The sequence below is a fragment of the Lithobates pipiens genome, unplaced genomic scaffold (genome assembly GCF_037356315.1).
Source record: "Lithobates pipiens isolate NorthernLeopardFrog02 unplaced genomic scaffold, aLitPip1_a1.2 Scaffold_19, whole genome shotgun sequence".
Lineage (NCBI taxonomy): Eukaryota > Metazoa > Chordata > Amphibia > Anura > Ranidae > Lithobates > Lithobates pipiens.
In genome coordinates, this window is record NW_027507764.1 from 43,335,462 (window position 1) to 43,352,363 (window position 16,902).

A 16,902-nucleotide genomic window follows, 5' to 3' on the forward strand; every position below is an offset into this window, starting at 1 on the left:
AATCCTATAAGATCCTGATTGTTTCCAATAGGATCAAGAAAAACGGCAACAGAAAACAGTTCCTACTAGAATCTATTACAATCATAAAGATAGTCTAATGTGTATCAGCCACACCCTACAGAGTAAGGTCGGTATATATAAAAATTATATATATAATCCCGAAGAGATCATGTATTCATCCTAAAAAATATATATATATAATAAAAAAGGGGTATATGCCAAAAAGTGCTGCTATTATGCGATTTTCCAAGTTACAAGCTACTCAAATGTCCCAAAAAAACAGCAATATTCCTACTGGAAATTAATTCTTGAGATTGACAGATAGATCCAATAAACGAAGGAGAAAGGAGAGAACTAAAAACCAAACAACAACAAACAAAAGACAAACAATTGTATATGTGTATCTGTTGCTAAGTGCAATATTGCCTAAAATCGCATTAACGCCAAGATATATTTAAATAAGCAAATTCCCAGTAAGAGGCGTATATAAATGTGCTTATGAAATTGTAGTCAAAACTTAAATATACAAGCTATAAGTGCAAAATGCTAGTATAAACATATATATAAAAAATATATTATATATATATAAAAAGTGCATCAAAAAGTGCGGGTGAAGAAACAAAAAATCAATTAGCCAACAAGTTAAATAAACAATCCATAATGAAAAAATATATAAATATAAAAAAATATATATAAAAAACAAACAAAAAAAAAAATAAAAATTAAAAAAAAAAAATTAAAAATGCAAATAAGAATAGAAATACAAAAATAGTGTCCAATTGTCCAAAAAAAAAAAGTGACTTTAGTGCTTCTTGTGCAATCTTGAACGTGACTTCTGTGTTCCCCCACAAGGTACCCCACTCACCAGAAGAATGTACCCCTGCAGGGGTAATTCGCCTTGAGATCAAAGTCTGCCGATATCCAGCTCCTCAATCGCATCCGGAGAGAGATTTCTCAATCCCTGCCGATATCCAGCTCCTCAATCGCAACCAAGGGGAGATTTCATATGTCCTCATAAGAAAAAAATTGTAGCCTCCATAGTGTGATTTGTATAAAAAACCAATTTATTTCCACAAAAATATATAAAACAATAAAAACATAAAAATAAAAATAAAAAATGGAAAACACAAATCTCATATGTTGAGACAAGATATGGAAATACAGTCCACTAAAAAATCACTCAGCCCCCATATATAAATAAATGGTGACGTTCCAGGAAAACAGATAGTAAATCCTAGAACCAAGCTGGGAGAAAAATAATCAACCATACGCTAATGGCACTATATCCCTAAAAACAAAGGACTAAGAGTGCAAAAACCACTTAGAAACAATGTACCAGGATATACCCTGTTGCATATGGTCACTCCAGTTTATGTAAGTCCCACAGGGATAGAGCCCTTCTAGCGTAAAAATCAATCCGAACGTGGAAGCCGCTCGGTAGATACGCAGCTGCGGCTTGCACTCCAACTGCGTTCCAGCGAACGGAACTAACGTAATAGGCGTAACTCCGTCGAACGCGTTTCGTCATTGACGTCTTCAGCGGCTGAAGACGTCAATGACGAAACGCGTTCGACGGAGTTACGCCTATTACGTTAGTTCCGTTCGCTGGAACGCAGTTGGAGTGCAAGCTGCAGCTGCGTATCTACCGAGCGGCTTCCACGTTCGGATTGATTTTTACGCTAGAAGGGCTCTATCCCTGTGGGACTTACATAAACTGGAGTGACCATATGCAACAGGGTATATCCTGGTACATTGTTTCTAAGTGGTTTTTGCACTCTTAGTCCTTTGTTTTTTGGGATATAGTGCCATTAGCGTATGGTTGATTATTTTTCTCCCAGCTTGGTTCTAGGATTTACTATCTGTTTTCCTGGAACGTCACCATTTATTTATATATGGGGGCTGAGTGATTTTTTAGTGGACTGTATTTCCATATCTTGTCTCAACATATGAGATTTGTGTTTTCCATTTTTTATTTTTATTTTTATGTTTTTATTGTTTTATATATTTTTGTGGCAATAAATTGGTTTTTTATACAAATCACACTATGGAGGCTACAATTTTTTTCTTATGAGGACATATGAAATCTCCCCTTGGTTGCGATTGAGGAGCTGGATATCGGCAGGGATTGAGAAATCTCTCTCCGGATGCGATTGAGGAGCTGGATATCGGCAGACTTTGATCTGAAGGCGAATTACCCCTGCAGGGGTACATTCTTCTGGTGAGTGGGGTACCTTGTGGGGGAACACAGAAGTCACGTTCAAGATTGCACAAGAAGCACTAAAGTCACTTTTTTTTGCACTATTGAAGATTTTTTTGGACAATTGGACACTATTTTTGTATTTCTATTCTTATTTGCATTTTTAATTTTTTTATTTTTATTTTTATTTTTATTTTTGTTTGTTTTTTATATATATTTTTTTATATTTATATATTTTTTCATTATAGATTGTTTATTTAACTTGTTGGCTAATTGATTTTTTGTTTCTTCACCTGCACTTTTTGATGCACTTTTTATATATATATAATATATTTTTTATATATATGTTTATACTAGCATTTTGCACTTATAGCTTGTATATTTAAGTTTTGACTACAATTTCATAAGCACATTTATATACGCCTCTTACTGGGAATTTGCTTATTTAAATATATCTTGGCGTTAATGCGATTTTAGGCAATATTGCACTTAGCAACAGATACACATATACAATTGTTTGTCTTTTGTTTGTTGTTGTTTGGTTTTTAGTTCTCTCCTTTCTCCTTCGTTTATTGGATCTATCTGTCAATCTCAGGAATGAATTTCCAGTAGGAATATTGCTGTTTTTTTGGGACATTTGAGTAGCTTGTAACTTGGAAAATCGCATAATAGCAGCACTTTTTGGCATATACCCCTTTTTTATTATATATATATATTTTTTAGGATGAATACATGATCTCTTCGGGATTATATATATAATTTTTATATATACCGACCTTACTCTGTAGGGTGTGGCTGATACACATTAGACTATCTTTATGATTGTAATAGATTCTAGTAGGAACTGTTTTCTGTTGCCGTTTTTCTTGATCCTATTGGAAACAATCAGGATCTTATAGGATTTGAGGAATCCCGGCAGAAGGATTTCTCTTCACTCTATTTGTAAGGAGTTTTATTTGTAGGTAGCGCCAACTACCCCGGTTACCATATTGTTCTATTTTTTGGAGGAAACCCCAATTGGAGTTTCTCTCCTTGTGGGTGGCAGCAACCCAGTGATACAATTAGTATTTGTCTGTAGCCATTGTTATCACTATCCTTTTTGATTTCCAACCCCCACCGTTGTTTAGCGCGGTTTTCTTCTTTTTTATACTCAGGGCACAGACCATTGTGCCTTGAGCCCACCCAGTTGTGTGAAAATAGTGAATTCATATTCGCTATTGTCTTCCCAATTCTCCTCCCGGCCAGTCGGGTCTCAGGACTCATTTCCTGTTCGGCTGGGAGCAGCAGCCATATCCCCGGATCCTTGTCTGCCTGCTGGTCCCGGATCTGCCTCCTAAGGTAAGAAGGGTCCGGATTGCCGCCATCTACCCATCTGTCTCCCGCGTGGGGGGGGGGGGGTGATCGCAGCCTTCCCATCCATCTCCTGGGGTTGAGGGGGTATCGCCGCCTTCTGTCCATCTCCCTGGCGGTGTCGCCGCCTTCCGCCTGTCTTCCGGGGGGTGGGATCGTCTTTTTCCGGCCGTTTTCCCACGCGGGGTGAGGGAGCTGCCACAGACTATAACTAATATATATAATCTCCTGCTCTGGATGATCGCAGCAATGCCACATACAGTATGTGCATGTTAGTTGTTGTATGTACCTGTAGCCCAGAAACAATAGTGCGCATTTTGCTTTTTATCCTAACTAAAACACACCAACGCTAATTTAACCGCTTGCCGCCCAGCGCACGACGATATACGTCGGCACAATGGCACGATTGCACAAATGGGCGTACCTTTACATCCCCTTTAAATCGCAGGCTAGAGGGTGCGAGCGTGCCCACAGATCCCGAGGATTCGATGTCCGCTGGTGGCCCGCGATTGTGACACGGAGAGGCAGAACGGGAAGATGTAAAAAAGGCATTTCCCTATTCTGCCTAGCAACATGACAGGGATCGCAGAGGTGATCAAATACCATCAAAAGAAAGCTCTATTTGTGGGGAACAAAAAGGAACATCAATTTTGTTTGAGTGCAACTGTCAGTTAAAGCGACGCAGTGTCGTATTGCAAAAAAAATGCTCTGGTCAGGAAGGGGGTAAATCTTTCCAAAATATACTGACCATGACCCTTTTTTTGACCCAAACACTAACCTAGTTTAAACCTTGATCTAGCAATTTTTATCTATTTACTTTTAATTTTTTCTCTGCAAGGAGATCGAGAGAGATACAATGTATCTCTTCTCTCCATTCACAGGGAGAGAAACACAGGGGCGGGCTTCACAGTGACAACCAATCAGAGGCTAACACCGCGATCAGGTGACTCTGAACCGGCAGCTCCATGTACCAATCATTAGTATGGGACCCCAGGCTCCCACTGAGACCCAGGTCTCTGTGCTGGGAGTGCACTTTGCCAGATCAAAGACTGATACACATAAATACGGCCACAAGGAAAAAAAGCCCAGTCCAGTGGGGCCGCATATGTGTACTGTCAGCGTGAAGGGGTTAAAGTAGTATTAATCCAATTAACTCATAGAGCACAATATAATAAACATTCCCCAATAAACGCTTTGTTAAAATTCTTACCCCAGCACTTGCAGTTTACAACAGATTCTGATTAGCTATTCCCCGCAGCCCAAGAACCACCGGGCCTGGGTTGTGGGGAAAAGCCCCTATTCTTCATCAACATGGTGACAAGGTGCTTTGCTCAGTGAAGGTGGGGGAGGGGGGGTGGGGGAAATCACCTCCCAATGTTGAGGGCAGGTAGCCTGGTATGGTTCGGGAAGGGAGGGCACTCACTTGCCCCCCTTCCTATCCTGGCCTGCATGCTCAGATAAGGTTCGGTCTGGTATGGATTTTGGGGGGACCCTTCGCATTATTTTGTTTTGGCATGGAGTCCCCCTTAAAATCCATACCAGACTCGAAGGGCCTAGTATGGATTGCCATGAGATCCCCATATCAGCTGTTTTGTTTACATTCTGCTGTGAGCAGAGAATCTCCCACTGGCAGCAGGGATGACTCATCGTTGTTAGGATGCTGGCAGGTACGGCTTCCTTAACAACCGATGACTCATCCCTGCTGCTCACAACAAAGCTGAGTCACTGGTTGTTAGGATGCCGGCCTGTACTGGCTCCAAACAACCAGCACAAATTGCACACACAATTTCATATAAAAAATACATGTAGATGCACTTTTTATGTGTTTCCATTGAAGTCTATGGACCACAAAATCACACTGCATTGCACCAAAGTAGCACAGGACTCTTCCCCAAAGTCACATCACAGCTGTGCTGCATTGATCTGAACAGGCACCATTGGATGCAATGCCTTTTCCATTGTCATACAATTCAATGTGACCCAAGTCACATCTGAAAACGCATCCGTGTGAACCAGACCTTAGTGCTGCTTCCCTGAACTTCCAGACTTGCAGGTGAGTGTCTTGCCATCCTAGGGATGTGTGTTTCTACTGATGCACACAGTATAGGGAGACACAACTTCAGTCCCCAAATGCAAGGGTGGCTTCATTGAATGCTGCAAAAGAAAAAGGAGCCACCCTGACACAGGAAACTCGAGGCAGCGGTCATAGCACCGGCTTAAACTGGAACTATAACCCGTTAATCAATTAACAGATGGAGCTGGGCAATGTTATTTAAGGCTGAACTCCAGCCATCCCTATAGTCTTGCACAGTTGTACAGGTTCCTATCTTTGTACTAAAATGACTTACTCTGATTACATTGCACACTGTGGGCGTCTCACAATGTGCATCATAATCTGCAGCAAGTCGCCTCATTTCCTGGCTGTAGGGCTTAAAGCATCATCTAGCACTTTCCTCGCCAACCTACACTGATTGCCGTGCGCAGTATGATCTCCATGAAAGGATGGATCACACACAGATTGGAACTTCTTTCATAAAACACAATGACCTCCCTTTACCCCGCTATCCGCTTTGTTCTATTTTAGTCCAGAATTTGTCCGTGATCATTATAGAAGAAGCCAGATTTTTTTTTTTCCTTTGGAAATGCTTCCCTGTGTGAAGTTATGTCTGTCCTCTAGTTAAATCATTGTCTTCAGAAATATCCTTCACACATCTGAAGAGATCTGGGACAGACGTTCGATGCCCTGCCTTGTACAGCTCTATCTAAGCCCCATGACAAGAAGGAATCAAAGGGAAGGCAAGAGACAGGAAATAAAAGTGGAAGTGAGATGAGGATTAAATCACAGAGGAAGAGATTTCACTTCTGTAGCCAAATTATTAGGCCGCGTACACACGGGCGGATTGTCTGTCCAACTTAGTCCGCTGAACCGTGTTTCAGTGGACAATCCGCTCGTGTGTGGGCTTCAGCTGACTTTTTCAGCGGACAGTCTGACGGACTTTGTCTTTCGGAATTTCCGTAATTTTGTCCGCTGAAACTTGGTTTTGTCCGTCCAAACTTGGTTTCAGCGGACAGTCCGCTCGTGTGTAGGCAAGTTGGACGAACTAAGTATGGCGCATGCTCAGAAAGGGTTTACACGGCCGAAGGTTGCATTGCAGTGTATTGGACGTCGTTTTTCTAGTCCCGTCGTACGTGCTGTACACGTCATCGCGCACGTTTTCAGCGGACTGTCTGCTCATCGTGTGTGGTCAAGTCCGTTCATTCAAATTTTGAACGGACTGTCTGTCGGATTGTCTGACGGACTTAGTTGGGCAGACAATCCGCCCGTGTGTACGCGGCCTTAGAAGGCACAAAGCACCCCATTTCCCCGACTTATTAGGGTCATGTGTCAGCCATGATGGAACAAAGGCTATATATATATATATTTTTTTTTTTTTTTACACACAGTGCCTTGAAAAAGTATTTATAATCCTTAAAATTTTCCACATTTTGTCATGTTACAACCAAAAACATGAATGTATTTTATTGGAATTTTATGTGATCAACCAACACAAAGTGGCACATAATTGTGAAGTGGAAGGAAAACGATAAATGGTTTTCCAAATCTTTTACAAATAAATATGTGAAAAGTGTGGGATGCATTTGTATAGCACCCCCCCGGAGTCAATACTTTGTAGAACCGCCTTTCACTGCAATTACAGCTGCAAGTCTTTTTGGGGATGTCTCTACCAGCTTTGCCCATCTAGAGAGGGACATTTTTGCCCATTCTTCTTTGCAAAATATCTCAAACTCTGTCAGATTGGATGGAGAGCGTCTGTGAACAGAAATTTTTCAAGTCTTGCCACAGATTCTCAATTGGATTTAGGTCTGGAACATTCTAACACATAAATATTCTTTGATCTAAACCATTCCATTGTAGCTCTGGTTGTATGTTTCGGGTCGTTGTCCTGCTGGAAGGTGACCCTCCGCCCCAGTCTCAAGTCTTTTGCAGACTCTAACAGGTTTTCTTCTAAGATTGCCCTGTATTTGGCTCCATCCATCTTCCCATCAACTCTGACCAGCTTCCCTGTCCCTGCTGAAGAAAAGTATCCCCACAACATGATGCTGCCACCACCATGTTTCACGGTGGGGATGGTGTGTTGAGGGTGATGTGCAGTGTTCGTTTTCCGCCACACATAGCGTTTTGCTTTTAGGCCAAAAAGTTCAATTATAGTCTCATCTGACCAGAGCACCTTCTTCCACATGTTTTCTGTGTCCTCCACATGGCTTCTCCCAAACTGCAAATGGAACCTCTTATGGATTTCTTTCACCAATGTCTTTCTTCTTGTCACTCTTCCATAAAGGTCAGATTTGTGGAGAGCACGACTAATAGTTGTCCTGTGAACAGATTCTCCCACCTGAGCTGTGGATCTCTGCAGCTCCTCCAGAGTTACCATGGGCCTCTTGGCTGCTTCTCTGAATAGTCTCCTTGCCCGGCCGGTCAGTTTAAGTGGACGGCCATGTCTTGGTAGGTTTGCAGTTGTGCCATACTCTTTCCATTTTCGGATGATAGATTGAACAGAGCTCTGTGAGTTGTTCAAAACTTGGGATATTTTTTTTTATAACCTAACCCTGCTTTAAACTTCTCCACAACTTTATCCCTGACCTGTCTGGTGTGTTCCTTGGCCTTCATGATGCTGTTTGTTCACTAAGGTTTTCTAACAGATCTCTGAGGGCTTCACAGAACACCTGTATTTCTACTGAGATTATTAAATTGTGGACTCCATTTATTAATTAGGTGACTTCTGAAGGGAATGTATTACACTAGATTTTAGTTAGGGGTATCAGAGTAAAGGGGGCTGAATACAAATGCCCCCACACAATTTTCAGATGTTTATTTGTGAACAAAAAAAAAATGAAAACCATTTATCATTTTCCTTCCACTTTACAATTATGTGTCACTTTGTGTTGGTCCATCACATAAAATTCCAATAAAATACATTTACGTCTTGGTTTTAACATGACAAAATGTGGAAAATCTCAAGGGGTATGAATACTTTTGGAAGGCACTGTATGTGTGCAGGGCTGCTGCTACAAATTATGGGGCCCCATACAGCCTAACTGGACACCCCCAATTCCCCCTCCCCCGAACACATCCATGGCAGAAATGATACCCCCATTAAACAAGACTCATTCTTGTGGATAGTACTGCTCTGCAAGTGCCCCGCAAAGGCATGTTAGGCAGGCACAGGTTACAGCAGGCAGTAAAGAGGCAATATGCTGCCTTACCTGTCAGATGCTCTCTGAAGAGCGATCCAAATGCCAACTGCTCTCTGCAAAGCACACGTAAGCCCTTCATTTTTTTTTATATCTACATTTTATTATTTAGTTTTTATTCATTTCTTTTTTACATTATCTAACTGCCCTGTTGAGGGGCTTTGGTAAAATATTAGGGGCCTAAACGGACCCCTGTTTTTAAAAATAGGGCAGAGAACTACATCACTGGGGGCATTAATGGGATGTTTGTTGGCCTCCAAAATGGGAACAATCTGTGGGTACCGATGCCAACCATAGGTTACCCTCTTCTTTGTTTCATTCTATAAGGAGGGCTGGCACTGCAGTACTGAGAAATGTGCAGATTTTTCCGCTTTTACCTGTTATATCGCAGAGTTCATTGTGGTCGAGGTGGAGCTCCGACAGACGAAAATTAGTGCTTAAAAAGTTTACCCTGGATATCTGAAACATAAAGTAATCAGGGTTATAAAAATCATGGAAAATATGTAAACATTTAACCACATATTGGGGCTGATTTAATAAAACTGGTGCACATAGAATCTGGTGCAGCTGAGCATAGTAACCAATCGGCTTCTAGGTTTTAGCCCTCGTTCACAGAACACGGCTTTGAAATCATGCAAGTTCATCTGAACTCACATGATTTCAAAGCCGCATTTCAGTCTGACTTCGGGGGGGGCGCCTTGAGAGACATCCAGGCGGGTTCATGCACAGATGTCTATTGAAATCTCCCCTGAAGTCGCCAAAAGTAGTGCAGGAACTACTTTTGGAAATCGGTGTGGCACCGCAAAGTCGGCGTCGCATCCATTGGGACACTCCTATTGCCGGCAATAGGCTGCGAATTGACATGCGATTCCGCCTGTCAAATTGTGCTGATGTGAACGGGGGCTTATTGTCAAAGCTTAATTGAACAAGCTGAAGTTAGAAGCTGGTTACTACAGTATGCACAGCTGCACCAGATTCTGCGTGCTCAAAACAGTCGATGTACCCGGCATTGTACGGAGCTAGGCAGGCTGAGTTTATTGACAGCTCCACATATTTCTTATGCACTCCAGTGCTGAGAATACCCAGCCACAGATCTCAGCTCTGTTCCCACCAGTGGCGGCTGGTGCTCACAATTTGGGGAGGTGCTCAAACAAACTGAGGTCTGTACACCTGCTGGCTGCTATGCCATTATGAGGGGTTTACACCATCCCTGTTCTTAGTTCCTGGGTTTGTACACCTGCTGTGCCATTATGAGGGGTTCCCACCATCCCTGTGCTTAGTTCCTGGGTCTGGACACCTGCTATGCCATTTTTAGGGGTTTCCACTATCCCTGTGCTGATTTCCCGGGTCTGGACACCTGCTGTGCCATTATGAGGGGTTTTCACCATTCCTGTGCTTAGCTCCCGGGTCTGTACACCTGCTGTACAATTATGAGGGGTTTCCACCATCCCTGTGCTTAGTTCCTGGGTCTGTACACCTGCTGTACCATTATGAGGGGTTCCCAGTGATGCAGCACAGCAACACACAGGGACTGGGAGTCAGTCAGGGACAGCATGACTGGCCGCTCCTTGTGCCCAGGCTGAAGTCCACCACCAGCTAACACAGTCAGAGTGTCAGGCATGTCCATTAACCAAGCCCAACCAACCACTCTTCCCTTCCTGTGTCTAGCAGCAGCCAGCAGTTCTTTCAGTAGTGACTGCCAGTTTGAGTACCCACCCCATATCACAGGCGCAAGTTATTCAATCATGCTGCCGCCGGCGCTTACTGGTCCGGCCAAGACTTGGAGAGGAGGCGCCATTCAGACCTTGCATTCCATCCAATGCCAGGGGGAAACCAGAAGTGACGCAGTGGCTCCGCGGAAGGCACCGCCCACGTCCTACGGGCCGCTCCAATCAAAACCCACAGGTAGATTTATTCAAAAGTGGGGGAGTGTTCGGGTTGCATTGCTTTGTGCCCTGAGGACTCCCCAAAGAAAGCCAATGAAGCATGTCAGCTGTAATCACGCTTCCCATAGACAGCTGTATGTCTGGCGCCCCGTACACACTTAAAGGGCCACATTTTTGTTGTTGTGACTAGCTTAGGGGGGCGGTGTCCCTGCACCCGCTATGGATGGGCTGCCACTGGTCCCCACTCACATTAGAGTTTTGGGTGCTAAAATATAGCTCTAGGTAGATATAAAATATACATAATATGCAGCTTTGTAATTATTACTACATCGATAAATTTTAAGGGAAGCTGGTTAAGTACCTGAATTTTACCTGGTATTAGGCTATTGCAGTTTCTGTAGAGCAGGGCTGGAGTGTGAGAGGAAGAAGCAACACAAGGAGCCAATCAGTTCATATGCTGGCAAGAAGCATGCTGATAGGAGGAGAGAGTAGAGTGACAGAAAGATGATCTCATTCCTGTGCTGCCTCTCTTTTCACTGTCCAACATGCATTGAGAGTTACGACCCCTTTGTCAAGCCTAGGCTTGTAGGCTTGACAAAGATAACGGAGCCCTCAAAACATATTGCCACCCCACCTCCTCTCGTATCTTGGTTGTACTGTGTGGACGAGCATAAAGAGCAGCCACAGATGCTGCTGATGTCACCATCTTCAGGAAGGCTTTGTGCTTAGTCCTGGGCATACTAATCACATTGATCCTTTTTTTCCCCATCTTGCCATGCTGAAACAGCATCTTTCTGCACGGTGAATGTAATACAAGTTTGTAATCCCTGTGCCCTGCTACTGTTTTCTTTCCATGTTATTGGCTCGATCACCCACTAATCTCTTGGAGGAGCTGCGGGATTATTTTTTACTCTTTAAATGTAATTCCCTTGCTGACTCATGGATGTATCATGATCTGTAAAGTAAGCTGTTGTACTGAGTGCCGGATACCATCTTTTATTGTGGGTCCTCAATGGATTGATGCCCAACCTACGGCCAGAGGGCCAAGTGAAGCCCTTTGATATTTGATGTGTGGCCCTTGGACCTTAGCAGCCTATAGTGGGAGCATCGACTCAACTATACAACTCTTAGGTAACATTTCCTGGTCTGTCATTGAATTCCGCAGCATGTCTCCAGTCTCTGATCATTTTTTCTTTTAGTATGGGGTCTATTTATAATAAATGCCAGAGAATTTGCACAGCCACAGCAAGTAATCCCCATAATGTGTCTTGCTTGTGGCTGTCAGCTCCATCTAGTGGCCATTGTGCAGTATTTTCCTGAAATACCGCAGTCAGGAAAACACTACATCATGGCCACTAGATGGAGCTGACGATCACAGGAAATACACATATTAGACATATTGCTGGAATTATTTGTGACAGCTGTGAGGCATTCACACAACAAATTTTAAATAAATAGACCCCTATGTGTCTGCAGTTTCTCACAGTCCTCTTAAGCATTACATATATTGAACATTATGTGCAGCTCTGCCCTTTGGTGATGTCAGGGGCTGCAGTTAATGCCCCCCTATTCTTCATAAATTGACAAAATCTGGCTTAGTCCCTTATCACACGGTCATTCTGATCAGGTCCGCCTGTCAGTTTTTCAGGTGGACCCAATCGGAAGATCCATAGAGCCCCATGGAAAGGCAAAGGACTGCATCTTTTTGCATTTTGGTGGACTGAATCAGAGGTAGCCTGATGTAAACGGTCAGCAAAGTCCGTTCAGACCCGGCCCCCCTTAGAGCTGCGAGGTGTAAGCCCATGTCCACCCTGTAGAAACTGAGCGGGCATGGATGAAACATCCGTCTCGTTCTGTTCAGCAAGGGATCAGCTCACATATTATTCCCTGGTTGATCAGAGCAGTCTGCTTAGTGTGAAAGGGGCCTTAGAGGAAGTGGGTCGCATGACTGAAGACATCTATTGGCAGAAACAGTGTACTGCGGGGAAAACTGGATTGAGGGCGATTATTGCAGCAAAAGCTGGTTTTCCTTATTTTATCTTTTATTAATTATTTACAGGGTGAACAGTGGACTGTACCCAAGATTGGTGCATTTATTTCTACCCAAGATTGGTGCAACAGCAGATCATTCTGATTTTACACTGATGATGGATAAACTCCATGTTCCCCCTGTAAACAATTAACCATGTGACTGTGCCATTTCAGAGTCCTCCTAATAGGGTTGCCACCTTTTCTTCAAGTCAAACCCGAACACTTTTGCTGCACAGGGCAATTTATTATTTATTTTTTCAGTAAACACTATAGGATTTTAAAAGAACTGGGATACATTTGGGTGCCCCAAGGAGAGTAGTAATGTAGCGCACAGAGCACGCCGGTGGGTGTGGTCAAATTGCTCTTGCTGACATCATCACCCTACCCCTCTGTGATGCCGAACCTGCCCCCGAACAACAGCCCATAACGGCAACAGATTTGTGTATGACTATCTCGGTTACTTGGGGAGCCACAGCCTGGTCTGAATAATGTGTCCGGGTTTCAGGTGGACTGAAACCCGGACACATGATTCAAAACCCACACGTTTGGGTGAATCCTGGACAGGTGGCAAGTCTACCTCGTAACTACATATAATAGAGTCCTAAAGAAGGGGAGATCTTTGAGCCACTGGAATTCACTGACTCATTTTTGTTTCAATGTTATGAACTAATAACAAGATTAAAGCAGTATTAAACCCAAACGTGAACATTTATTATATTGCAGCTTACCAATTCGTAGATCTGATGGCTGCGTTAGTTTTGTTTTTTAGGTTTTCTTTCCTCTATTTTCATCTGGCGATCCAGTCTGTTATTGTTTCAGAAGCACAAGCTTTCCAGCAGAATGTATCAGTTTACATGGATGAGACAAAGCATTGAAAACACTGACATGGGTGCTTACAACAATCAGCTTTGATTGATTTATGTAAAACCTTTATCCCAAAAGGAAAAAAAAAAAATGTTACTGTAACTGATTAACCACTTGCCTACCGGGCACTTTCACCCCCTTCCTGCCCAGGCAAATTTTCAGCTTTCGGCGCTGTCACACTTTGAATGACAATTGTGTGGCGATGCAACACTGTAACCAAACAAAACTTTTATAATACATATATATATATATATATATATATATATATATATATATATATATATATATATATATATATATATATATATATATAAATGTTTTATTTTTATTTTTATTTTTTACACAAATAGAGCTTTTTTTGGTGGTATTTAATCACCACTGGGTTTTTTTTGCTAAAAAAAAAAATAAAATAAAAATTTCATAGTTTGTTATAAAATTTTGCAAACAGGTAATTTTTCTCCTTCACTAAGCGCTTATGAGGCTGTACTGATTGGCAGCACTGAAATGTGGCACTGATGGGAACTGAATGGTGGCACTGATAGATGGCACTCATGGGCACTGATTACCAGCACAGATCGGGACCGATGTCCCTGTAACAGAAGCCGGTTACCGGCTTTATTCTGTCTCCTCGCGCTGATCATGAGGATGGGAAAAAAAAAGCTTCTGTTTACTTCCTGATCAGCTGTCATTGGATGACAGCTGATCACATGGTAAAGGGCCCGCTGTGATTGGCCCTTTACCCTGTTCTGTGATCAGCCAAGTCCGAAGGACCCTGTGACCACAGCGGGGCACGCAAGCAGCGATCACGGGGCGACGTCTATTGATGCCCTCCCGGCACTGGAAGCGGAAAGTGGTTAAAGTGTGAGCTGGAATGTGGCTTTAATATGTTAGTGTATTCAAATCTGCTAGTACATCTAACGCTCTCCTCCCCCCAGACTGAAAATGCTGCTGTCTGCTGTGCCCCCTGTTCTCCTTCATCCAGAGTGGGGGCGCTTTAATTCAGGAAGTGTGTTACTGGCCAGATCACCAGGTGAAAACAGAGGGGGGGGGGAGGAAGATAGATAGAAAAGAAAATGAATGTAGCCACTACATTTAATGATTGTTAAACTGCAATATATATAAAAAAAAATAAAAAATTGGGGTTTTGGGTTTAATACCACTTTAAAAGATTTTGGTTTGGCATTGTAATTAGAGTTTTCACACGTGGTCAATAAAAACCTGACAGAGGCTGTAACTCTTTCCTACACAAAAGGAAACAATTTGGATGTACTTTGTATTTCTACATTTTTATTTTATTTTATTTTATTTTACCTTGTTATGATTAAGCCACAAATATTTTAACATGCGAAACCTTGACAGATCTGTGATTTCTCTGAGTCCTCTATGGAAAAAAGAAAGAAGCAGAAAATTTATTAATTTTTCAATACGGGCTCTGTATTTATCTCCTCTATAAAACTGATGTTTGCATTCAACACAAATATATTTATCTCGTGTTTTGTTTTGTTTTTGCTCAGAGCAGTGTGAAAGCAGCCTAAAATGTAACACGTCAATATAATTTCAAGTTTTTTTTTTTGTATATAGTGTACATTCAAATACAGCAGTCAGGTCATGAAACAGACAATACTAGATGGATATGTGTACTTACTTCCTGCCCAGGTAGAGCTCATGTACATCGGAGTCCATCCTGTAGCCGCACTTCTCTATCTGCTCCTTTATTATCTGCACCGCAAAAGATCACACTACTTTTATTATATTTCAATATTTTTATTACTTTCAAAACAAGTAATACAACATTAAAAAAAAAAAAAAAAAAAAACATTAAAAGTCAGCAGCTACAAATACTGTAGCTGCTGGCTTATAACATAAGGACACTTACCTGTCCAGAGATCCAGCCCTGTCCTCACCTGAACCGATTCTTCAATTGGCTTTGGGTGCAGGCGCCGGCATCTGTAGTAAGAGAAACAGGAAGTGAAGCCTTGTGGCTCCACAGCCCGTTTCCTACTGTGCATGTGCAAGCTGCACTGCGCGTTGTGAACAGTCCCGTGAATGGTCCCGTCGTTTTCTGGGACCTGTGTTGTGTCCCAGAAGACTGCGGGCTGAACTCCTGGCTCAGACTAGGAAGTGTCTAAGGGTAGCCAGGCAATTCCTTTCTGAGAAATCTCCTTTGTCAAGTCTAGGCAACGTGTTTCTGAGAGATCTACTTTCTCAAGCCTGGACATGACAAAGGCCGTTTCTTCAAAAGGTGTTGCCTGGTTAACCTGGATGCTTTTCTGTCACCTTGTGTGCCCAGAATGTATTTGGATGTTGCTGTTGGAAGATCCTGAGTGACAAGGTGACATGGAAGCATCTAATGGTAGCCAGGCAACGTGTTTCAGACAAATCTCCTTTGTCAAGCCTAGGCAAAGCTTCTGGCGAAATCTCCATTGTCATCCGTAAAGGTTCTTCTCACAGTAATGTTCTAATACGGCCTGAAAGAAGTGTCTGAGGATAACCAGGCAACGCATTTCAGACAAATCTTCTTTGTCAAGGCTAGGCTTGACAAAACTCATTGCCTGTTTACCCTTATGCCCTGTACACACGGTCGGAGATTCCGACGGAAAAGGTCCGATCGGATTATATTGTCGGAAAATCCGAACGTGTGTGGGCTCTATCAGACTTTTTCCGTTGGTAATTCCACGGAAAAAAATTTGAGAGCAGGATCTCAAATTTTCCGACAACAAAATCCGATCGGACTTTATGAGATCGTTTGTAGAGAATTCCGATCGGACAAAGTGCCACGCATGCTCAGATCAAAGTACGAGAGCAAAGCTATTGGCTACTAGCCTGAACGTAGTCCCATCGGAACGAACGAACACCATCATGTTCCGAACGATCAGATTTTCCAACAACTTTGTCCGACCATGTGTATGCAACACCAGTTTCGGACAAAATACGGTGGAAAAAATCCGATGGATTTTGTGGTCGGAATTTCCGACCGTGTGTACGGGGGGGCTTAGTCAACTTGGCGTCCGGACTGTATTCTAAAGTTGCTACAGAAAGATCCTTTCCGTGTAATGGGGTGGTGTTTAAAGGTAAAGGAAGCACGTTTCAGAGAAATCTCCTTTGCCATGCCAGGGCAACTCGTTTTGGGTAGATATCCTTTGTAAATACTAGGCAACGCGTTCCAGAGAAATCTCCTTTGTTAAGGTTTGACATGACATATCTCTGAAACGCATTGTTTGGTTGCCCTTAGATGCTTCCCTGTCCCCCAGGAAAGTTCTTCTCACAGTAATGTTTGAATATGTTCTGAAGGAGGTATCTAAGGGTAACCAGGCAATGCAT

General features: G+C 42.7%; 1 protein-coding gene across 3 annotated transcripts in view; it reads right to left on the minus strand.

The window, feature by feature from the left end:
- The window catches only part of LRRC72 (leucine rich repeat containing 72), a 57,280-nt gene that overhangs the window by 31,005 nt on the left and 9,373 nt on the right, over positions 1 to 16,902 (minus strand). For all 3 annotated transcript variants that reach the window (XM_077490695.1, XM_077490694.1, XM_077490696.1), the window contains exons 2-4: positions 15,227 to 15,300; positions 14,893 to 14,962; positions 9,178 to 9,259 (exon numbers count right to left, since the gene is read on the minus strand). In XM_077490695.1, coding sequence (XP_077346821.1) covers positions 9,178 to 9,259; positions 14,893 to 14,962; positions 15,227 to 15,300 — 226 coding nt within the window. The remainder of the gene's footprint in view (positions 1 to 9,177; positions 9,260 to 14,892; positions 14,963 to 15,226; positions 15,301 to 16,902) is intronic.